Below are 23183 nucleotides of genomic sequence, written 5' to 3'. Positions count from 1 at the left end.
CTGAATTTGAAGATAAAATAGGGTGTAAAAATGGAGTCAATAGAAAAAAAAAGGGAAATGGAATGGGAGAAAGAAAAAGGAGAGGGGGAATAGTCCAAGATATTCACATAATAAGATTTTTTTATTACAATGAGCTATTGCAATGATATGGAAGGGGGGAAGCAAGGGGGAATGAGGGAACTTTTGCTCTCATCAGAGATGGCTAGGAGAGGAAACAGCAAATATACTCAATGGGGTATAGACAACTGGAGTAAGAAGGAGGGAGGAGCAGGGGGAAGGGGAGGGGATGTGAATAAAGCAGGAGAGGATGGACCGTGGGGGGAGAGTGGTCAGATATAATACATTTTCTTTTTTACTTCTTGCAAGGGGCTGGGATTGGAAGGCCTGCCCAGGACCATAGGGCCAGGTGGATTCTGGGCCTAAGAGGTGCTATGGGGGCTCAGGGTTTCTTGGCCCCAGGACCAGGGATCTGTCTGCTGCGCCACTCAGCGACCCTACAGCAGAGTCAGAGTGAAAGGAGAAAGAAAATATAGTACATGGTAGTGGAGAAATAAGAAAGGAGGGAGTTGTGATCAGCAATGGCAACCTTGGAAAAATATGGAAGTAACTTTTGTGATGGACTTATCATAAAGAATGTGATTCACCCAAGACAGAGTTGATGGTGTTGGAACAAAGACTGAAGCACATGTTTTGTTATTATTATTTGGGGGAGGGTGCAGGGCAAGTGGGGCTGGGTGGCCTACCTGGGGCCACATAGCAGGGTGATCTTTGGGTGTCTGGGGCCGGATTCGAATCCAGGTGCTCCTGGATCAAGGGCCAATGCTCTGTCTGCCACCCAGCCACCCCTACTATTATTACATTTTATTTGGGGTCTTTTTTTTTCTTCTTTTTGGTTTTTGCAGGGCAGTGGGGATTGGGTGGCTTGCATGTCACATGGCTGGGTGATTATTGGGTTTACAAGGCTGGATATGGACTCAGGTGCTCATGGCTCCAGGGCTGGTGCTTTGTCCATTGCGCCACCTGCCATACCTACAATTATTACTATTATTTTTTTAAATTTTAATTTTTTTTCCTCTCCCCTTTACTTTTTTCGCCCAAGCAAGTCTATCTATATTCATGGGGGAGGGGTATTTTGTTTACTTGTAAACAAGAATATTTTATTAATGCAAAAAAAATTTTGTACAAAATGAGAATAAAAATAAATTTAAAAAAAACATGATTCATTTCATCTTGGTTTTATTAGTAAATATACACGTGAAGGGTAATCATTTCAGATCATGCACTATCTAAGGTTTGGGAGTATAAGCCAAACAAGTCATAATTTATGAATTATTGCTGGGTATTTTCATATTTCATTATCCCAGACTAGATGAGGCAACCTGGGTCAAAGTAATAAAAGAATGGTCTGGAAACCAAGGTCATCCTTCCATGTATTCAGGATCTAGACCAGGTGGGGGAAAAAAGTCATACAAAGGACCTAGAGCAGGTTATTCAGAACTTGGAGCATCATCTCGTGGCTAAGAGAAATATTACACCCTAAAATCACTTCAGGCCAAGGCCCATGCTTTGCTTGTGGTTCTGACTTTTTTATATACTAACTAATAAGGAGAAGCAACTTCAAATGGTGGAAAGAACATTGGAGTCAGAAGACCCAAGTTCATATCCCAACTCAGATAAATATGGGTCTGACTGTGTTTCCTTAGTTGCAAAATGGGGAAACAAGCTATTTATTCCACAGGAGCTAGATAAGATCGAGATTTAGCAGTTTATTAGTACTATTTAATTACAATTAGTTATTGATTGAAAATTGTGTCTAATCAATGTAATAATACTTATGGATCAGATTGAGACTTGATTATATATGTCTCAGTGGTAAGAGTTTGTAAGACATTCCTATAGTCTACAGTCTGATCACAAATACTTGAATTTGTGAGCTTTTGCTGACCAGAGTGGGGATGTGAACCAACCTAGTCATAGGATGTTTGAACACCATTAGATTTTCCAGAGGATATGAGTCAACTGTTTTTCCCCCATTATCTTGGGGGAAAAGCCAAGTCAAATGTAAGCCCACCTTCCATCATCATGTTAGATCAACCACAGTCTTAATTTAGTTTGCATCCCATTTTGTGCTTCTATACAATTGCATAAAGGGATTATTCTGCCTGTCAGGGGGATACCTGACTATTGAGGAGTCTTGGATCTCATTTATTGGCAATTGCTAGCCTTGCTATTAAACTGATCATGCTTAGAATTTTGTGACAATTTCTTTTTTTTACAGAGATTTAATTCATGACATGATCTAGAGTGAAGTAAGCAAAGTTAGAAGAACAATTGATGCAGTAGCAGCAATATTATAAAGGGAAAAAAACCTTTAAAAGGCTTAAGAACTCAGATCAATGCAATATCCTCCCCAAATTCCCAAGGACTGACAATGAAGCATGTTACCCATCTCTTGAATGAGGAAGGATGGGTTCAAGATACACATTTTGGGACATGGCAAATGTGTGGGTATATTTTACTTAACTACATTTATGGGAGCTGTTTCTTTTTTTATTGGGAGCAGGTTTTGGGGGTAGAGGAGGTAAAAATAGTGTTAGCAAAAAAGGGAAATAAAGGAAAGGGTCATTAGGGTATTTTTTTAAAGACAGAAGAAAGTTCAGAAGGGAACAAAATTTTTAAAAATACAAAAGTGGCCTAGCAGTTCCAGATCCTAGCAGTATCAATCTGGTACTGGTTGAAAAATAGAATGGTGAATCAGTGGTATAAATCAGGGACACAATACATAGTATAGATGACTATAATTTCTAGTATTTGTTGAACCCAAAGATCTAAACTTTGGGAATAAGAAGCTATCATTTGACAAAAATTGATGAAAAAAATGGAAAGCAGTTTCACAGAAACATAGGCATAGAGAAGTATAATTTTGATTACATGAAATTAAGGATTTACACAAACAAAACTAATGCAGTCAAAAGTAAAATTAGAACAGGAAATGGGGGGTAGAAATTTGCAGCAAGCTTCTCTGGTAAAATTTCTCAATTTTTTTTTCATTTCTCAAATATTTAGAGAAAATTAAGAGCCATCCCCCAGTTGATAATGGTTAAACAGGAAATTGGGGGGGGGGGTTGCACAGCAATGGGATTAAGTGGCTTGCCCAAGGCCACACAGCTAGGTAATTATTAAGTGTCTGAGGTCAGATTTGAACTCAGGTACTCCTGCCTCCAGGGCTGGTGCTAGATCCACTGCACCACCTAGACCCCCAACAGGAAATTTTTAAAAGAAGGAATCAATGAAATGAAAAAAATATTCTAAATCACTGATTTCCAAAAATGAAAAAATAACTCTGAGATACAACCTGACACCTATCAGATTGGATAGCATGCCCCCAAAAGAACATGGCAACTATGGAAGGGAATGTGGAAAAATTGAGACACTAATTTCACTGTTGGTGTTTTGAACTAATCAAACCATTCTGGAGAACAATTTGGAACTCTGGCCCAGTAATACCACTACTCAGTCTGTATCCCAAAGACATCAAAGAAAAAGACCTCTTCTTGATACTTTATAGCAGTTCTTTTGTGGCAACAAGGAATTGGAAATCAAGGGGATGCCCATCAACTGGGGAATGGCTAATCAAATTGTGATATGTGGCTTGAACTCTAAGAAATGATGAGCAGGATGGTTTCAGAAAAATCTGGAAAGACTTATATGAACTCTTATCAAGTGGAATGAGCAGAACCAGGAGAAGATTGTACATGATATTAGTAATATGGTAAGGCTGATCCACTGTGAAATATTTAACTACTCTTAAGATAATCAAGACAATTCCAAAGGACCCATGATGAAAGAAGTCTGAATACAGAGTGAAGAATATTTTACTTTTATTTTATTTTTTATTTTGTATTTTCTTGCACAAGACTAATAATAGAAATGTTTTGCTGTTTAATCAATACCAGGTTGTTTGCTCTCAAAATGGGGAGAGGGGCACCAAAGGGAGGGAAATACATAACTCAAAATTAAAAATGTAAGACCATCTATGTGGGTTTAAAATTGGATTGCACATAGACTTGAGATTCTGATAGATTTTAAGGCATTGAGCTAGATAAGGCACTTTGAACAAGGATGAACTGAGCTGAGGCTGAACTAGGTTTGTTTGGTCTTAGGTCAAAACGAGTCACCTAGGGTCTAGATGAGAGCCACTGGAAAATAGTCATAGATCCAAGATGTAAACAACACCTCAAATCAGAATCTTAAGTTAAGCTTGAATCAGAATCTCAAAGTCAAAAAAGGATCTCAGGGGTCATCTAGTCTAATACAAATCAGACAAGATATTATTGCTGACAAATGAGCATCTAGTCCTTGCTTAAAGACCAACCTGTTCCACTTTATTAGAATGCTCTCATTGTTAGAAAGCTTTCTGGACATGAAGCCTAAATAAATCCATATTTTGAAGCTCCCACCTATTGTTCCTAGTTCTGCCCTTGGGGGCACTTCCAAGTAAAAGCCCCAGAAATACTGGAAAATGGAGTTCATGTTCCCCACCCCCAGTCTCTTCTTCTCAATCTTCTTGTCAAGCTGGTTTTAGTCATGCCCGATTCTATGTGACCCCATTTGGGGTTTTCATGACAGAGATGTTGGAGTAGTCTGCCATTTCCTCCTTCAGTTCATTTTACAGAAGTGAAAACTGAAGCAAAGTTAAATGACTTATCCAGGGTCAAAAAAGCCAGTAAGTGATCAAGGCCAGATTTACAGTCACAAAGATGAGTCTTCCTGAGTCCAGGCCCACTGTGATACCTAGCTGCCCCTCTTCTGAAACTACCCCAATTTCCTTCAGTCACCCCAAGGGACAGTCTCTAGGTCTCTTCTTCACCCTAATTGCCTTCCATAGGATGCACCACATCTTTTTTCTTGTTTTTCTTCCTGTTATGGGGCATTCTAGACCTGGACACACTATCCCAGATGTGGTCTAACCAGGGCAGAGGCCAGTGAAACCATCATCTCCCTGAAGGGTTCATAATCATCTTTGTGTAATGGACCTCTATCTGGTGGAGTCTATTGACTCCATTCTCAGAAAAGTGCTTTTAAATGCATAAAATCTAATGGCAGGATTACAAGGAAATGGTTAGTGAAAATAAAGTTTCATAGACTCCCTAAAAATCTACCCAAGGTTCCCTTGGAGAGATAAAGAATGCTAAGTGCATTATTTATCTATTAATGTAGAATATTCCATTAGCTTTGAGGATCAAATGAATTATTTGTTAAACATAGCACTGTATCTGTTTCCTTTTTTTGGCTGCTGTACCATGCTTTGACTTGGATTAAATCTCACAAAGACACTTTGCATCTTCTCAGCACAAAATGTCATATAATCACATCTTTCTATCTTGCACTAATTGTGATTTATTTTTTTGAAAAACTCAATAGTTGATACAGAGAGCTACCTACTTCCACAACAAGGTTACAGGGTGGTATCTGGGACTTTGAATCTTTTATCTCCTGGTATATTCATATCTACTAACCCAAAGTGGGTTTCCTTTCCAAAGAGGAATCCACACTATAGGATGGTACCATAAAGGATTGGAAGTTGAGAAGGGACAAAGATGGGGAGTGTGCATGCCTCCTCTATTCAGAAAAAAACATTGAAAATGTTTCTGGAAGTTCTGAAAGTCATAGTTCCTGAGGAGTCAGGAAATAAAAGTCTCCCTACCAAAGTTGGCACAGTCCAATGTCTGTATGACAGCAGGAGAGTAAGCGAGAAAGCCTGCCTTGCATGAGTAACCACCAGGTAGTGCTATGGACATTGGCCTGTCCATGTTGTTCAGTCATTTTCAGTTGTATCCAACTCTTCATGAACCCATTTGGGGTTTTCTAGGCTGAAATACTGGAACAATTTGTCATTTCCTTCTCCAGCTCATTTTATAGATAAGAAAACTGAGTCAACCAGGAATAAGTGACTTACCCAGGGTCACACAGCTTGTAAGTGTCTGAGGTGAGATTTGCACTCAGTTGAGGTTCAGCACTATCCACTGCACCCATCTAGCCATCCCTGTTTAATCATACTCAGTAAAAACTTGATGCTGACAACCCAGGGTACATCCTCCTTCCCAATTAAGATATGTCATTTGACATCAGAAAGAATTTTGGACAACCACAGAGACTCTCAAAGAACTGGCTGTCTTTCTTCTCTTAGCTCTGTCCTTTTTGTGAGCTAGGCTAAAGATCCAGTATGTGGATTTGTCCACTCAGATTCCATGTCAGAGGGAAAACTCCTCCCTATCTCTGTTCCACGGCAATTGAAGTCATTTACAAAGGCATAATTGCATATAATTCTTTAATCGTGAGAAATTATTTTTTTAAAAAAAAAATCTGTGTACCTTGCAGAATCATGGAAAGGAAAGGATGTAGGAAATATAAGTATATTTTACAGATGAGGAAACAAGGGGATCAAAGAAGGAACATAATTTGCCCCATGTCACACATGCAGCAGGTCCCTCTTATGTCAAATCTTTGCACTATCCCACCTGAGCAGTGTCCAATCAAGTAGGCCAGGCTTGTTTCACAACTTTGGACAAGGATGAATACAAGGTAGACAGGAGAGAGAGCTCTGCCATATTTTGACCTGAGATCATAAAGGGTCTAAGTTCATCCACCCCCGCCCCAGACAGTGGCAGACACAACTCTGCTCAAGATAGTAAAACCTCAATATTTATTAGTGCGTATTTACAAAGAAAAGGGCTAGTGGGAGCCAGCAGGAAAAGCCAGGTGGAGAGGAAGGACAGGACAGATAGGCAGACAGACAGACAGGAAGACAGGCAGGCAGGCAGGCAGGCAGGCAAGACAAGCAGATAGGCAGACAGATAGGAAAGCAGGCAAGAAGACAGACAGGCAGACAGACAGGAAGGCAGGCAGGCAGTCAAGTAGGAAGATAGGCAAACAGACAGGAATGACGGCACAGACAGGCAGGCAGGCAGGCAGGTAGATAGATAGAAAGTCAGGCAGGCAGGAAGATAAGCAAACAGGAAGGCAGACAGATAGACAGACAGACAGACAAGCAGGCAGAGAGACAGATAAACAGGAAGACAGGCAGGCAGGCAGGCAGACAGACTAATAGACAGGCAGGCAGACAGTAGGACAGACAGACCTGACTGGCGCTGGAGAGGACACAGACACCATTGGAAGGGACAGGATTTATGTTGCATACTTTAACTACAGCGATTGTAAGACTGGGCCTACTTACAGGGCAGAAACACTAGAGGCGGGGTTTGGGGGACAGGGCCCAGAGGTCACAAGAGTCCTTGCCTCCTCAAAGAGGTTCCCCACTTCCTCCCCCCACCTCCCCAGAAGGCATCCATCTGCCTCAGCCCGCCACCCCCCCCCACACCGACCCGTTCTCAGGTAGGGGAGCAGGGCCAAGAAGAGATAGAGGAAAGACTGAGAGGAGGCTCAGATGATGCTGGTGGGAGCAAAGACGGGGCCCACACACAGAGTGTCTGCGATCTCCCAGCCACAGGACAGGGGTTTACACATGTCCTCTGCATCCCCTTCTGGAGGCAAAAGCCTGCCTCGCACTGCTTCCCTGTGGGGAGAGAGGTCCAATAATAACAACAAAAACTAGCATTTCTATAACATTTTACCAATATTAACACCAATGGATACCCACACAAGTTTGGGAGTTAAGTACTCTAATTATCCGGGTCTGACAGAGGAGAAAACAGTCTGAGAAAGGTGATTCGAACTCTGGTCTTCACTCTCTAAACTGCCAGCACTCTCTCCACTGGGATACCTATCTGCCTAAGTCATTAATAGTAGGAAGGGACTGTAGACATCATTTGAGCATCACTGATTTAGAGCTAGAAAGGGTCATAAGAGTCCATCTATTCTAACTCCATCATTGAGGTAATGGAATCCCGGGGAAAGTGACTTATCCAAGGTCATACTGGTAGCATGTAAGCAGAGCCCGGATTCAAAGTCAATTCCTCCGACCTTTCCACCCTACCACATCCCATTGATTATTATCCAGAGTTTAACAGTATCAGACAAACACTAAGAACTTAATATAAATAAATGTTCATCGACTGACAGTCACATTCTTTAGCTTGTGCTCAATACCAGGCTGGGAACTTTTTACCCATAGTCTTGCTCTTGAGTACCTTCTATTGTGCTGGCTTTGATGCCTGTGTGACCTTGGACAAGTCACTTCCTCCCTTGTCTGAGCCCCAGGTCCTCAAGTCTAGATAGAGGGGATTGGGACAGATAGACTCTAAGGACACTTGCAGCTCTGGGATCTGGAATCCTACAATCCTAAGCAGAGTATGTTCACAGATAAGTAATTTGAGAAACAAGAAAGCATTATAAACTGTTCATAAAGTTACCATGGAGTATATATTGGCTTAGTAAACTATATATTAACAGTATCTCTGTTCTGTTGTGTATTTAACTATTTCTCAATTGCTTTTTAATCTTATCAACTCAGAGTTTGACACCCCTGCCTTAAAGCCTAACAGGCAGTGAAGATGTGGGAGTATATTCCAGAAATGGGAGAGCTGGTGAGAAAATGCAGAACAGAAAACTGAAATTCACTCCAGATAATAGATAAATAATCCAAGAGGATGGGAAGATAAAAGTTCAAAAAGGGGAATAATACTATAAATAGCTAAGGAAGAAAGTTGAACCCAGACTGTGGAGAACCTTAAGCAGCAGTCTGAGAAATTTGTAGTTTTCCCTCAGGGCAATAGGGAGTGATAGGGTTTAGAGCAAGGGAGCAGCATAACAGACACATGGCAAAGGAAAAGTATTTTGACAGCTGTGTGGGATGTGGATTGGAGAAGAGAGAAAAGAAAGACAGGGAAACCACCTAGGAGGTTATGACACCTACAGATGAGGGAATGAGAACTGAATTAGGATATTGCTTATGTGAACGGAGATGAAGGGATGGATAAAGGAATGGATAGGAAACCCATAGTGGAAGTAAGAGTTTATAATAGGGAGTCACTGAAGGTTTGTGAGAAAGAAATTGACATTGTCATACTTGCTCCTTAGGAAGACTATTTTGGCAACTGGATGAAAGCAAGAAAAAAGCAAGAAATCATTAAGTATCTACTATGAGTTGGGCATTATCTCATTTGTTCCTCTCAACAAGCATGCAATACCCTATTCTGATGATGCTTGCCCTTCACTCTAGAAGAAGCCCATGAAATCAGGGAGGTGATGCCATGACAAGTACACGAAATGGATTTGAGTGAGAGAAGCTGTGCTAAGTCACCAGTCTCACTTTCTCCTCCGGAGGCATCTGGGTCCAGAGGCCTAACATGAATCAGGATATGGCCCTGGATGTGAGACAATCAGGGTTAAGTGACTTATCCAAGGTCACACAGCTGCCAAGCATCTGAGATCAGATTTGAACTCAGGCCTTCCTGACTTCAGGGCCAGTGCTCTACCCACTGCAACATCTAGCTGTCCTTATCCCCATCTTACAGTTGAGGAAACAGTTAAGTGATAGAAGAAACAGAGGTTAAAGTGGCAACTTGACATAGCTACTAAGTGTCTGAGATGAAATTTGAATTCAGGACTTCCTTACTACAGATCCACTGCATAACTACTACCTCAAGTTGTGGGGGATAGTAAGAAGGATGGATAATGGAAAGGAGACCAATTAGGAAACTATCACAATAGCCCAAGGGGAGAGGTGATAAGGATCTAAACTAGAGTGGTAGCCACATAAGTGGAAAGGGATGGAAAATCTGCCTTACAGGATTTTTTTGAGGAAAAGTGAATAATATTTGGAAATCTTAAAAGTAATAAATAAATTTCAGCTATAATTAATAATTCTGGCCATTTTATTATCTCATTCTCCTCATCCTTTGAAAAATATTTATTAGATTTGTGAATGTTAGAGAGCTACTGGCATATAGTTCTGAAAAACTAATCATGTGTTGCTAGGTATTCAACAGGTTCTAAATTCTTTGCAAGCTGCAGTGATCTATTGCCCAGTTTCTATCAGGGAAAAATATAGTTTCCTTATAAAATATGTAATAATCAGTAAATCTAGGTATTCTATAATTTTGGATTGCTATTCTAGGGATTATTCCAAATGTGAATAAGATATTTTTAATTTAAAAATGTGAATATAAGAGGTGGGAAGTTAGAATCCCCACTGATGGCTAAGTGGGAGAAATGAGGGAGAGAAAAAAGCCAAGTATGACCTGAGGTTATAAAATCCTAGACAACTTGAAGGATAATGATGACTTTATGCAGAAAAAAAAAACGTTTGATGGGAAAACCAGTCTGGGGCTAAAGAGGTCCAGTCCCATTTTTGGACTCATTACCTTTGAACTGCTTTCCAAATAAAGGTATGAGCCTAGGTTTCAAGAGAGAAACTAAGGCTGGATATATAAATTTGGGAATCATTAGAGATCCTAATTGATCCCCAGGAAGCAGCCAATGAGATTACTAAGAGAGTCTGAGATGGTCTTGAAAAATAGCAAAGATGATGCTTTGAAAGATGAAGCAAAGAATGATGAAAGAGACTGAAGAAGTAAACAATTGGTTAAAAGAGAAGCATAAATTGGACCAGTGTGAAGACATAGACATGTTTTATTAGGGACCTGTAAATAGCAGATTGAAAACATGGAATAATGGTGGTCTTGTTCTGTTCTAATGTGGTTTTATTTCCAAGTGTCTATAAAGCTTAATGTGCCATGCTATGTAAATATTTTATTGATTTAACACTGGTTTAACTGTTATTATCTCAATGCCAACACACCTTTAGGGATCAAATGATAAAAAGGTACCTGACCAACCAAAAGTGATTTATAACTCTGCAAGAATTGTGGTGTGTGGAGACACCTTAAGCTCTTTGTGTGAGGAGGAAGAGAAATAAAAGTGGATTTAAAAAGTGAAAAAAAAAAAAGCAAGAGAAGCATAAGAAAAAATATCCAGGAAGAGAGAAGTCATCAATGCCAAAAGCTTCAGAGTAGGTGTCAAGGAGGTCAGAAAAAGAAAAGAATTGGATTAAAGGGGCTGAAGGAGGGTGGGAAGGAGAATCAGGTAAAGATCTCCCAGGGTGTTTTCACTGACAGAAATGCACCTGACGTCCAAGGGACCATACTGCACCAGTTCCTTTTGGGGGCACTTGCCATAGTCTTAAAGTTTTCTAGCATTAAATCTGTCTTAATGATTGAGTATGCTTAAATTTCCCCAAATTCTCCTATTACTGAACACAGAAATGGTTATTATGAAAGGGTCCCCAGAAGGCGGAAACTACTCTGTTCCAGCCAACCTATTCTATCTCCTGACCTCCAGGCTTTTGTATAAGCTTGCTCCAAGGCCTGGCTCCTATTTCCTCTTCAGCACTGCCTCTTCAAACTCCCCAGCTCCCTTTAATGTTTAGTTCAAAAGTCACCTTCTGCATGAGGCTTTTCCTAGTCCCCCAGTTGAGAATCCTTCTACCTCCCCACTACGATCAAAAATACATGCATTTTTACATATTTTGTGTTGACTGATCACTGTCCTTGTTTTTGCCCTGAACCCAGGAATTTGTTACTTCCTTGAGGGCAATAATTGTTTCTTTGGTTTCTCTTTGTATTCCCCAGTGTCTGGCACAATGTTTAACGTTACAACTGGTCTTTTATAAATGTTTTAATTGGAATTGAGTTCTCCAGTCAGTCTAAGTGAAAAGAATCCAGGAGAGATTATAGCCTCCTCACCCTCTGCCCTCTTTCCATAAAAGAGAAGGTTGGAGGATTTGATTCTATAGGGATCACCTTGATGCAAATCTAATAAAGGAGAGGTAAGACTAATCAACGTCCATCTGTCCTGGTGTGAGCCTCATCACTATTGGGCAGGCAGCAGTCAGAATCCCAAAATGTTCTGATGGGTTAGAACATATTTTGGGGGGGGGAGTAATCAGGACTGAAGTCCTCCTAGCTCCAGGGTCAGTGCTCTATCCACTGAACTACCTAGATGCATTATTTTTTTTTTAGTTAACTGCATAGATTACAAGTGTAGGGTGCAGCTAGACAATAGTATATATAAAAAAGATACAGAGGTCTCATGAACTTACAAACTTAATAAAGTCAACAGGGTCATAGAGCAGATAAAACTTTCTCTTAATACAATTATTGTTATTCTGTAGTTTTTTTCAGTCATTTCTGACACTTTGAGACCTCATTTGGGTTTTCTTGGCAAAGATACTGGAACAGTTTGCTGTTTCCTTTTCCAGCTCATTTTATAGATGAGGAAACTGAGGCAAACAGATTTAAATGACTTGCCCAGAGTCACACTGTCCAATGTCTGAGGTAGAATTTGAACTCAGGAAGATGGGTCTTCCTGACCCCAGGCCTGGCGTTTTATCTACTGTACAATCTAGTTGCCCCAGGAGGGTGTATTAAGAGAGTCACAGCATCCCAAAAGAGCAATATGATTATTCTGCTATACTCTGCCCTGGTCAGACCATATTTGGAGTGGTCTCTGAGAATAGTTTTAGGAAGCCTATGACAATTGGGAGAAGCACAGGACTGCAACAAACTTTGCAGGAACAAATATTCAGAGGGCTGTCATGGGGGGAAAAGGATATCTTCCCCACAGAGCTGTCCAAATCCTGAATGGACTCCCCCTCCCTGGAGATCTTCATTGTCAAAGTTGTTATAGAGGAGCATCCTGATACAGGGCTGAATATTGGATTCTTTGGTTGTGTTCAATCACTTGTCCAAGGACAATCCACTGAATTAGTTACTGACAGAGCCAGGATGATTGGTCCCTATTCATGGCAGGTAATTTGCCCCAGCTGCCTCTCTTTGCCCCCAATCCCCTTACCAGGTGACTCTAGACATGGCGTAAGTAGTCTGGAAGGTTTGGTGTCCACTGCAGGAGGCTGATGTGCCCACGGTGTAGGCTCCCATGTTCTCAAAGATGAGCCAGTCGCCTGGCTGCAACTCTGGCAGCCAGAGGCCCTCAGCCACATGGTCCAAGTCATCACAGGTTGGGCCCCAGAGGCTGCTGCTATACACCCGCTGATCAGGAGATGGTTTCTACAGATGAGGTGGGGAAAAAGGCAGCAGTCACTAAAGGGAACATAGGTCAAACAAGGGATCTGGCAGATAATGGAGACGATCCAGTCATCCCCATTGAAGCCAGAAGACTTAAGGGAGGGGAGAGTGGACTAGCAAGATCTGTGAAATGGGAGTCAGAATCACAGATCTAAAGCTAGGAGGGACTTCAGAGAGTTCCTCATTTTACAGGTGAAGAAACTAGTAGGGAAGCATTCATCAGGAGTTCACTATGTATAAGCAAAATAGCAAGGACTGGAAAGGGTTGCTAGGTGGCACAGTGGCTTCAAGTCTGGGGTCAGAAAAAAAACTTATCTTTGTGAGTTCAAATCCAACCTCAGACCTTTATTATCTGTGTAACCCAGGGCAAGTCACTTAACTCTGTGTGCCTCAGTTTCCTCATCTATAAAATGAACTGGAGAAGGAAATAGCAAAACACTCCAGTATCTTTGCAAAGAAAACCAATAATGAGATCATGAGAAATCAGACACAGGTGAACAACAAAAGGTGGGAGGCGGTAAAAATACAAATAGAAAATCAGACGAGATAGTCTGGTTGACCTCAACAAGCTTACATTTGCATTGAGGAGATATATAGAGGAGAATTCATATACAGGAAAGATGGAAAGGCTCAGGGTCTTTAGGACACATTTCTGGGAAAGGGGAATCTTGGGATGTAGGTAGGAAGAGCAAGGCTAGAATAGTTGGAGAACATTCACTGGGGTCCCACATCAGTCTAGTGAGCTCCATCTCCTCTGGGCAAATAGAATTCAGGCTAGGACTAAGGTTTAGTGACATACCCAAGATCACACAATTTTATTAGTGACAAAAGCAAGATTGATAGAGTTAAAATGGCTGCTTCCTAAAAATGATCTCTTATTTCAAAGTTTTCTTTTCACCTTACCTTTCTAGGCACACATGGCTCCCAAGTCTCCCTGCCACAAACATACACACACACACACACACACACACACACACACACATACACACACAAACACGCACACACATACACACACAGGCACAAACATACACATATCAGGTTTAGATATCAGCTCTTACACTTCCTAGAATCATGACCTTGGACAATCATTTCTCCAGGCCTCATACTTCCCTTGTGTTAGGGGAGATGAACACAGCACTAAAGTCCTTTCTAGTTCACAATCCCAAGTCTGGTCCTCCCCATGTACTTGGCCCACATTTCTTTCCAATGGAAAACTTTTCTCATAAGAATCAGCTTATATGACAGAACCACAGAATTTCTGAATAGGAAAAAACCTCAATAATCCTGTACCCCAATCCAGATTTTAAAAAAACAAAAGAACCTTCATTGAACCATATCCAATGGACAGTCTTTCAAGAGCTCTGGGAACTATGGGAAAATTAGTTGATGAGTTGTGAACTGATGATGCACTAATGCACTGTTGATGAGTTGTAACCTGATCCTGCCATCCTGGAGAACAATCTGGAACTATGCCCAAAGAGTAATGAAACTGTTCATACTCTTCAATCCAGCAATACCAATATTTGCACTATAGCCCAAAGAAACCATAAAAAATGGGAAGTCTCACGTGTTCAAAAAAGATTTATAGTAGCTCTTTTTATAGAGGCAAGGAATGGAAAATGAGGGGATGTCCATCAATCAAGGAATGACTGAACAAATTATCATACAGGAATATTATGGGTAACTACTGTTCTATAAGAAAACATGAGCAGTTGAATTTTAGATAAGCATGGAAAGACTTGCATAAACTGTTCATGCGAGCAGTTCAGAGGTCAAGGATAATTCTGAGAGACCTGCTATGGACAATGCTGTCCACGTCCAAATACAAATTATGGAGTCTGAATGCAGAGCAAAGCTTATTATGTTAATTTTTTCAAACTTCTTTTATTTTTCCTTTCTTTCCTTCTTTCTTTTTCTGTCTTTCTCATACTTTTTTCTTTTCCTTTAGTTCTAATATCTCTTTCACAACATGATTAATATGGAAATATGTTAAACATGATTGTATATTTACAACTTTTACCACATTGCCACAATGGAGAGGGAGGAGGGAAGGGAGAGTGATAGAAAAACTCATAAATTTGCAAATGGATTAATGTTGAAAATTATCTTTTCATGTATTTGAAAAACAAAGTAAAATTTCAATTAAAAAAAAGAACTCTGGGAAGGAGGAATCCACTGACTTCTTAAGCCATCCCAATCGACTTACAAACAGCTCTAGCTTTTAGGAATTGTTTCCTAGTTGGCAAGCCTATGTTTTTCAACCATTGCTCCAGGTTCAACTTCTGGGTAAGAATTGGGATGCAAGGGAAAGAGTGAGTATTCATTACTGTACCAGACATTGTATTTATGCACTTTAAAAATATTATTTCATTTGACTCTCACAACCCTGGAAAGGAGGTGCTATTATTTTGCTCATTCTACAGCTGAGGACTGATGAAGTCAGAGACTAAATGATTTGCTCATGATTACACAACTGGTACGAGTCTGAAATCAGGGTTGAATTCAGGTCCTCCTAAAGCCATACCCAACAACTCTATCCACCACATCACCTAATTGATAACCAGAATAAATCTATTCCACCATTCAGATGACAGGGCTTCAGCTATCTTTACTTGATTCATGCTCCACCCCTTCTTCTCCAGACTAACCATCCCCAGTTCATGGCATGATCTGAAAGCTCCCAGGCAGCCTGGGGCCCTTTTCTGGATCATCTCCAGTATATCAGTGTCCTTCCCAAAATATATGTCTGTTCTCCACCTTCCAGGCTCTCCTTGCATTCACCACACACATTCCAATCTCACCTCAGAATTCTCCCTTTCAAGGTTGCCCTAATTACCACCAGCCTGATCCAAATCCTACTCACTATTCTATGAGCCCTCACGCATACCCTTGAGAGTAAAAGGTGAAGACACAGATCAATCACCATTGTCCTAAACTGCCAGCCTTCATGGAGGGGGAGGGAATGGATGTACAATAAATTTAAGATTAGCTGTATCATAAACTTTTAAGATTTTAAGATTAACCTTTCCCCATCACTTTCTTAAGCCTACACAATCATCAAAAGAGCTCTAATTTGTAATGTCTGGTCATTTTAAAGGTGAAAATGCTCACAATGAAAATTTAACAATCAATTCTCTGATGCCCTTTGAGTTGGCTCTGGCATACCCCTGACCCTTACACAATCATGGTCTAGGTTATCTTTTAGAAGACCTCTCGTCAAACTCAGTATGTATCTGAACACTAATTCCTTGACAAGGAGGGTATCAAGCCCTGCTAGAAGACAACCAGACAGCCAAAGAAGATATGAAGATGAATACAATCTCCCCAGGCTGCCTCCCCATGTGGATAATTTGTTCTCTTTACGTATACTTGGCAAAAATATGCCCACTCCAACAAAGCCATGAACATATTTTCTCTCCTGGTGTGTCACATGGTTCCTAAGAGATTTTACAATTATCTAGTCTCAGTTCCATCTATAATCTGTGGTCCAGTTCCTCAGGCTCTGAACTATTATGAACCGCATCCAATCTTGAACCTTGCCAAAAAAATCATTCCTCTGGTTCATACTACTCTCACTCAGAATGATCTCCGGTAAATTTCAGAATATAGCTTATGTCTAGCATTATGACTGAAGTTAAGGGAAACTTGAGGCAGGGAAATAATGTAGAGAATTGTGAATGTAGCAGAAGCAAAATTTATTGAATGGGTAAAGATACTGCCTCTTGAGATTTTGTCCCCCTTGGACACTGTTGATTGTATCCTGTCTCCCCTTGACCCTGTTGTTTGTACTTTATACTCCATTTCTCTCTTCACTTAACCCACTCGACCTTGACCTGGCCAATGGCAGGCAGATAATGATGTGTTAAAATTGGACATCAAGTACCTTGAGACAGGAAAAACCAGCATGGAGATTGCCATTAGAAGTTACCTGGCTCCAAGGTGAAAGACCCCATCCCAAGCATCACCCTCTGCCCAGTCTACAGTGGAGAGGTACTTACCCGGAAGCCCTTCCCCTTCAACTCTCTTGCTCTCTGACTCTTCCTTAAACCATGTGGAGCTCCATGGGCTTCACCATGTAGCCTGGTTAACCCAAGCCTGGTGGTTGCCTCTCTCTCTCTCTCTCTCTCTCTCTCTCTCTCTCTCTCTCTCTCTCTCTCTCTCTCTCTCTCTCTCTCTCTCTCTTCCTTTCCAAACTTCAACTGAGCCTACCAGTTGACCCTGCCAAGATTAATTAGCAATCCACACAGTCTTCTCTTTAAACTCTTAACTTTCCTATACTTTCTTATGTGTCTAACTTCCTTTAATAATCTCTATTTTTTTCCACAACTGCATTCCCAGGTCTAAATCATGATTCATCACAGGCATAATTGAACTTAAGAAGTGGCTACAAACAGGCACAAAAGTTTAAAGCATATTCAAATTATTGGTAAGGCTAGCAATTACCAGTGAAAGAAGTCTCTCTGTTCCTCAGTAAGCCAAAAGACTCCTAATGAGGGGGACAATACTTTTTTATAGATACAAGGAGAAAGAAACAGAAAAGAAAGCAGCATTATTGGTGGGGAAAACAGCACGATTGGCTGAAGCCTTGTAGCATCCTAAGTAGCATCATAAATGTGAGTAACAATATGATTGGGTGGAAATTGGAAATGAGGAGTTAGCAACAACTCCTCTATTCAATAAATTCAATTCAACAACTATCAAGCACTTTTCTATGTGCCAGGCTACACTAAGTGCTGAAGATACAAAAAGAGGCAAAAGACAAGCCCTGCCCTCAAGGAGCTAACAATCTAGCAAAGAAAAAGCCTGCAAATAATATGTACAGCATAAGCACTGTAGAGGGAAAAATAGGCTATAATTAAAAGGAAAAACACGGGGATTCAGAAATGCTCGTTGTTGGAGTTCACCTTCGAGGAGAATTTAGCCATTGTGGACCACACTACTTTGGATAACAGATGACATTCACTTGAATCCTTCAAGGATAACATGTTTCCTTGAAGCAAAAATAGCAGGGAACTGAACTTCTAAACTTAACTCTGAGACAAATGAAACATGACTTAGGCAGTTACAGAAATGTTGCCAGTGATACAAAATGAAATCAATAAAATAGAATCAATTTGATTTTTCCAGTTTTTATTAGGTCTCTAACAATGTGTGTGTGTGTGGGGGGGGAAGAGTCCTTTATTCCTGTACTCAAGGTAATACTGGACATAGGGCAGGTATTTTTCCACCCCACAGAATATACAAGGACAACATAATAAATCACAGCAGATCAGGGTAGTAATATAATTCCCCTCCCCTCTTTAAGAAGTCTCACTTTTTCCTAGAGATGAACTTTTGGGTTCAAAATGCTATCCTATCATTTAACTCCCTTTTGGATGGGAAACTTAAGAGTAGCTAGGAAAGAAAGCACTAATGAGAAAAGTACAGACACCTGTCCAAGGATGGCCAGTTTTGAGTTTTGAGCCATTCTAGAAACCAGGATGGAAATACTTAAATGAGGTGTACACTCAGGACCAGGGTCCATATACACATGAGAAATACTTCAGTTATGGAGGTTGCCTGGAGTTCAGCTAGGATTCCTCTGAAGGGAAATTCTTCCTGGTCTAGGTTTCAAGCTGGAAAGTCTTATCTGAGCCCCTCCCACACATCCAGATGGCAACCTTATCCTGTCCAACTGCTTGTCTACCCTGTGGAAATCTTTCCCAGGTATCCTTTGTATCCCAGGGTTTTTATACAGATCTCTATAGATCTTGTCTTGGATATCAGGGAAGCAATATAGACTTTTCACCTATCTTTACTTCAATCAACATGGGCAACCCATCTTCCTTATAATTTTTAACGCATTGTATTATTTTTAAATCACAGTCATGTGAAGGTACCTTGTCCCACTATTTCCTACATGTAAAACCTTTCCCTTGTAGCAAAGAGAAACAGGAAAGCAAAAATTGCTAATAACACTGATCTTAATCACAATAAATGCCAACAGCTTTTTTCCACAAACTAGTTTCTTCCTACCTCTCTAGTCTTACACTTAACTTCTTTTTCATACACTGTTATCCAGTGACCCAATTTGCTAGTCCTTCAAGACCCAACTAAAATCTCCCTTCATCAGGTAACCTTCCCCAGTCCCTCCAATTCCAGTGCTCTCCCTCTTAATTATCCCTTGTTTTGCCTGTTTCCACCTTGTTTTGCAGATATTTGTTTTCTTGCTGTCTCACTCAGTAGAGTGTAAGCTCCTTGAGGGCAGGAACTTTTACCTCATTTTTTATTCTCAGCACTTAGACACAACATCTGACAGAGTAGCTGCCTAATAAATATTTATTGAATTGAATTTGCCCTCTCTGGTCCTTTGTAGGCTGGAATTTTCTCCTTTTAAATTTCCAAGTCTTAGACTCCTTGACTTTCTTTTAAGACTTTTAAGACTCAGAAGTCCTGCCTTCTACAAGAGGTTTTTATCAGATCTCCATCAGCTAGAACATTCCCCACTAGGATTGTTGTGGTCAGAGGCCCTTATCTCTAATGTTAAGTGTTTTTCCTTAAAAGGTATTGAAATCAGCCTCCAGATTTAATTGACTCAGGAGCCTGAATTCAGACTTGGGACCCTGACAGCCTGAGTGCCAAAAACCAGAGAAGAGAGTGGAGAGGCTCCATCTGATTTTTTTCTCTAAGTGATTTCTTTGATCCCAGAATCAAGTGTCTATCTTATCTGTTTTGACCTATGGCCCTCGATAACAATCAAGCCTTGCCTCACCCCTGAATCTTATTCTATTGACATTTTCCTTTCCCTTTGGCCCCCACACTAAGAGGGTTGGCCCTATTGAGTCTGGAATGGTCTTATCTTGGGAGACACTAAGATATCTGGTTCATATCCCCTTGTACAGGTTTATAGCTCCTTTTCCTTCACAAAGGTCACCTCCCATTTCCCTACCATCCTAGAACCACTGACACTGCCCAAGTTAATGATCAGTGCAATCCACATTGCAATCGGAGGTCTTGGTGAACCCAGAATCAATAGCTCTCAAGGGACCACACTTACACAGACCTTAGCATGGGGCCTCATCACAGTATGGTCATGATTCTGTTGTCATGAAGGTTGTGTTAGTAGAGGATAAACTCTGATTTAAGGTAAATGTAGGTTGAGTCTGTAACCCAAAGGTCAGCCTAGCTAGCCTTAATAGCTCACCAAAAATGAACTGGCCACTGGAAGAATTCACCGACCACAGTAACCCTTGGAAACAAGAAAAATACAAAATATCCCTCAGTCTGATGGGTGCCCCTTCTGCTTCTGTAGTGATGGTGTCAGAGGAGCAAAGCAGGGCAGAGGTGATAAATAGATGGCTCTGAATAGGAGATTCCTCATTCAACAAACCGAATAAAATTAAACACCACTGATGGACCTGTGCTAAGTCGATATTGAATCAGGCAGGTCACAGAAGGAAACTACTAGGGGAAAGAAAGAGAAAGAAGGGAGGGAGAGGGGAAGAGAGAGAGAGAGAGAGAGAGAGAGAGAGAGAGAGAGAGAGAGAGAGAGAGAGAGAGAGAGAGAAAAGAAGAGAAGAAAGTAGGACACATCATCAGACTTGATAAATGTATTGGTTAGTTTTCTTGAATTGCCTCTTTGTCACTTCTTTTTAATTTTTTTTGTTACAAAAGGATAGCTCTCTGCAAGGGAGGAGGGCAGGAAGGTACTTGGAATTTAAGGGGGGGTTAAGGGAAGCCACTGTCTCCAGGAACCTCTGGAAACAGCAAGGTGGAAAAATGCCTCCAGGAAAAAAAGCCTGTCCACTTTTTTTCATAGTTTGAGGAGGAAGAGCTAAGACATAAGATTGGAGGTTGGAGAGACAAGCTAAGAGAAGGAAAGAGGGGAGCAAACTAGTAAGTTCAGTGATGGCTTGAGAGCTACAAGCAAGGGTGTGCAGGTTAACATTTAACAGCAAGCTCTCCAGAAGAAGAAAAAAGCGCAAACCACATTTAATCTGCATCATTAACACTTCCTGAGATCTAGACAATCAACAGTAAGTCAAGCCCTGATTTGTAGGGTTCACCAGTTTCCAAGATGTAATTGCTCACACTGAAAATTTACCAGTCAGCTCTCTAGGAGGCAATTGAGTCCAACTGGGTCCAGTACACCCTTGGGCACAACTGTGATTGTCATCATCATCACAGATATCAATCAGAGCTTAAAAGGGGAAGATAAACATTGACCAAAAGAGCTCACTTCTTTTGGACAGAGTCCAAAGGTAAGGCAAGATTCCCTACAGGTAACAAGTTCCTTCAAGATGCTTCCATTTGTAGATGATCTCATGGTAATTGCATCAAGACTCACATCTCCTCCATACCTCTTTTTTTTTTTCTAGGTTTTTGGCAAGGCAAATGGGGTTAAGTGGCTTGCCCAAGGCCACACAGCTAGGTAATTATTAAATGTATGAGACCGGATTTGAACCCAGGTAGAACCCAGGTACTCCTGACTCCAAGGCCGGTGTTTTATCCACTACGCCACCTAGCCACCCCCTCCTCCATACCTCTTTAATGAGATCCACAACAACAAATTGTCTAGTCTGTGTCATGCAGCTGGCTAGACAACCCATTGAGTTACTTTATCCGTACATATACTTTGGTCAGGCATTGAAGATGGACAATAAGTGAAGTCAAGGATGACAACAATGAGTTGACTATACTTGAGAAATTGTATCATACTTCTGATAATTCCAATCTTTTTAACTTTAATATTTCACTGTAAAAAGAGAAGCAGTGAGTAGCACCATGGATAGAGCAGTGAGCCTGGAATTAGGGAGACCTGAGTTCAAATTCAGCTCAGATACTTAGTACTGGGTGACTCCAGGCAAGTGTCCAAACTTCTGTCTGCTTCGGTCTCAAATGTAAGATGGAGATAATTATAATACCTACCTCTGCCGAGGTTATGAGAATAAAATGAGATAAATGCTTCTCAAAATTTAAAACATTATGTAAATGCAAGGTCATATTAATATTCTTTTGGTGATGCTATACAAAGTCATCCCTGTCAAGGTCACCCATTCCATCCAGTTCTGGTTTTAGCTATAACTTCTATTGAGCCAACATGTGACTAGCACATTTTAGTAAAGAGAGTGCTAGGTCTGGAGTAAGAAGAGGGTGCAGTTTAAGCCCCACTTTTCATACTCATTAAATCTATAGCCACAAGCACATCACTTAACCCACATTTGAAAAAATGAGGAAAAAATTAAGGTTACATCCTATGCTCACAGGATCAAATGAGCTAATGTCATATAGGAGTTTGCAAAAATGCTTTATAGTAAGCATTATTAATTAGTTACTTTTATCATTGATAATGTTTTATTCATTATGATAAATTGATTGTGATCAGGTTGAACAATTTTTTTCTTTCCCTCCTTATTGAAAACCCCAAAGTAATGGGCAATGTATTATGAAGTTGAATTGCCTGCAGAATGTTTCTCTCAAGAGAGCCTATCATTCTCTGTCTTCCCAAAATGGGGACATTTGAATGAATCACCCTTTAAAGAAAATGTGCCAAATGCTTTCAAAGAGAAAAGCAGCAGAGACAATGAGACTCAGCATGAATTCCTTAGATGGTTACTCAGCCCACTTATTAGCCCCCCCCCCCAAGTCCAAGCAAGGGCCATTCCTGAATACAGAAACTCCAAAGACTTCTAATCAATGACCTCCCTTCCAAGTTTTACCTGCAGATCATTCAAGAAGTGACTGCTACCTCTCTAGGAGTCAAAGTGAGACACTTTGCATCTGGTAAACAAATTATTTCACCCATTCTCCCTTTAATCTCTCAGTTTATTGGGCAATTGAAGACTCACCAAGAATGGCAAACTCTTAAGAAACTTAGGAAATTTAAAGTTAACATTGTTCATTTCATTTCAAATGTCTATTTTAATCCATGTAATCTCTCTAAATCATATATGAGTGAGTAATTCTTTCAAGTTGCACAGTGTTGGGAAGGAGACTAGAATCTTAATGACCATGGGAATTCAAGTCAATCAATCACAAATCATTACTGGATTATCTCATCTCTTTAACCTGGCTATAGGTGGGAGGATGACTGCACAATTCAGCCTCAATCAAATCCAATTCCTGCACAAGTAAAGATTATCAGCCTCATGATCCCAT

General features: G+C 40.6%; 1 protein-coding gene across 1 annotated transcript in view; it reads right to left on the bottom strand.

Moving 5' to 3' along the window:
- Positions 1-7172: 7172 nt before the first annotated feature.
- Positions 7173-23183, bottom strand: part of AZIN2 (antizyme inhibitor 2) — a 33611-nt gene continuing 17600 nt past the window's right edge. Inside the window, exons 10-11 of the mRNA XM_074217752.1 lie at positions 12814-13028; positions 7173-7576 (exon numbers count right to left, since the gene is read on the bottom strand). Coding sequence (XP_074073853.1) covers positions 7444-7576; positions 12814-13028 — 348 coding nt within the window. The 3' untranslated portion in view covers positions 7173-7443. The remainder of the gene's footprint in view (positions 7577-12813; positions 13029-23183) is intronic.

This window comes from Macrotis lagotis, chromosome 1, assembly GCF_037893015.1.
Source record: "Macrotis lagotis isolate mMagLag1 chromosome 1, bilby.v1.9.chrom.fasta, whole genome shotgun sequence".
Lineage (NCBI taxonomy): Eukaryota > Metazoa > Chordata > Mammalia > Peramelemorphia > Peramelidae > Macrotis > Macrotis lagotis.
This window is presented reverse-complemented; position numbering and strand designations above follow the sequence as displayed.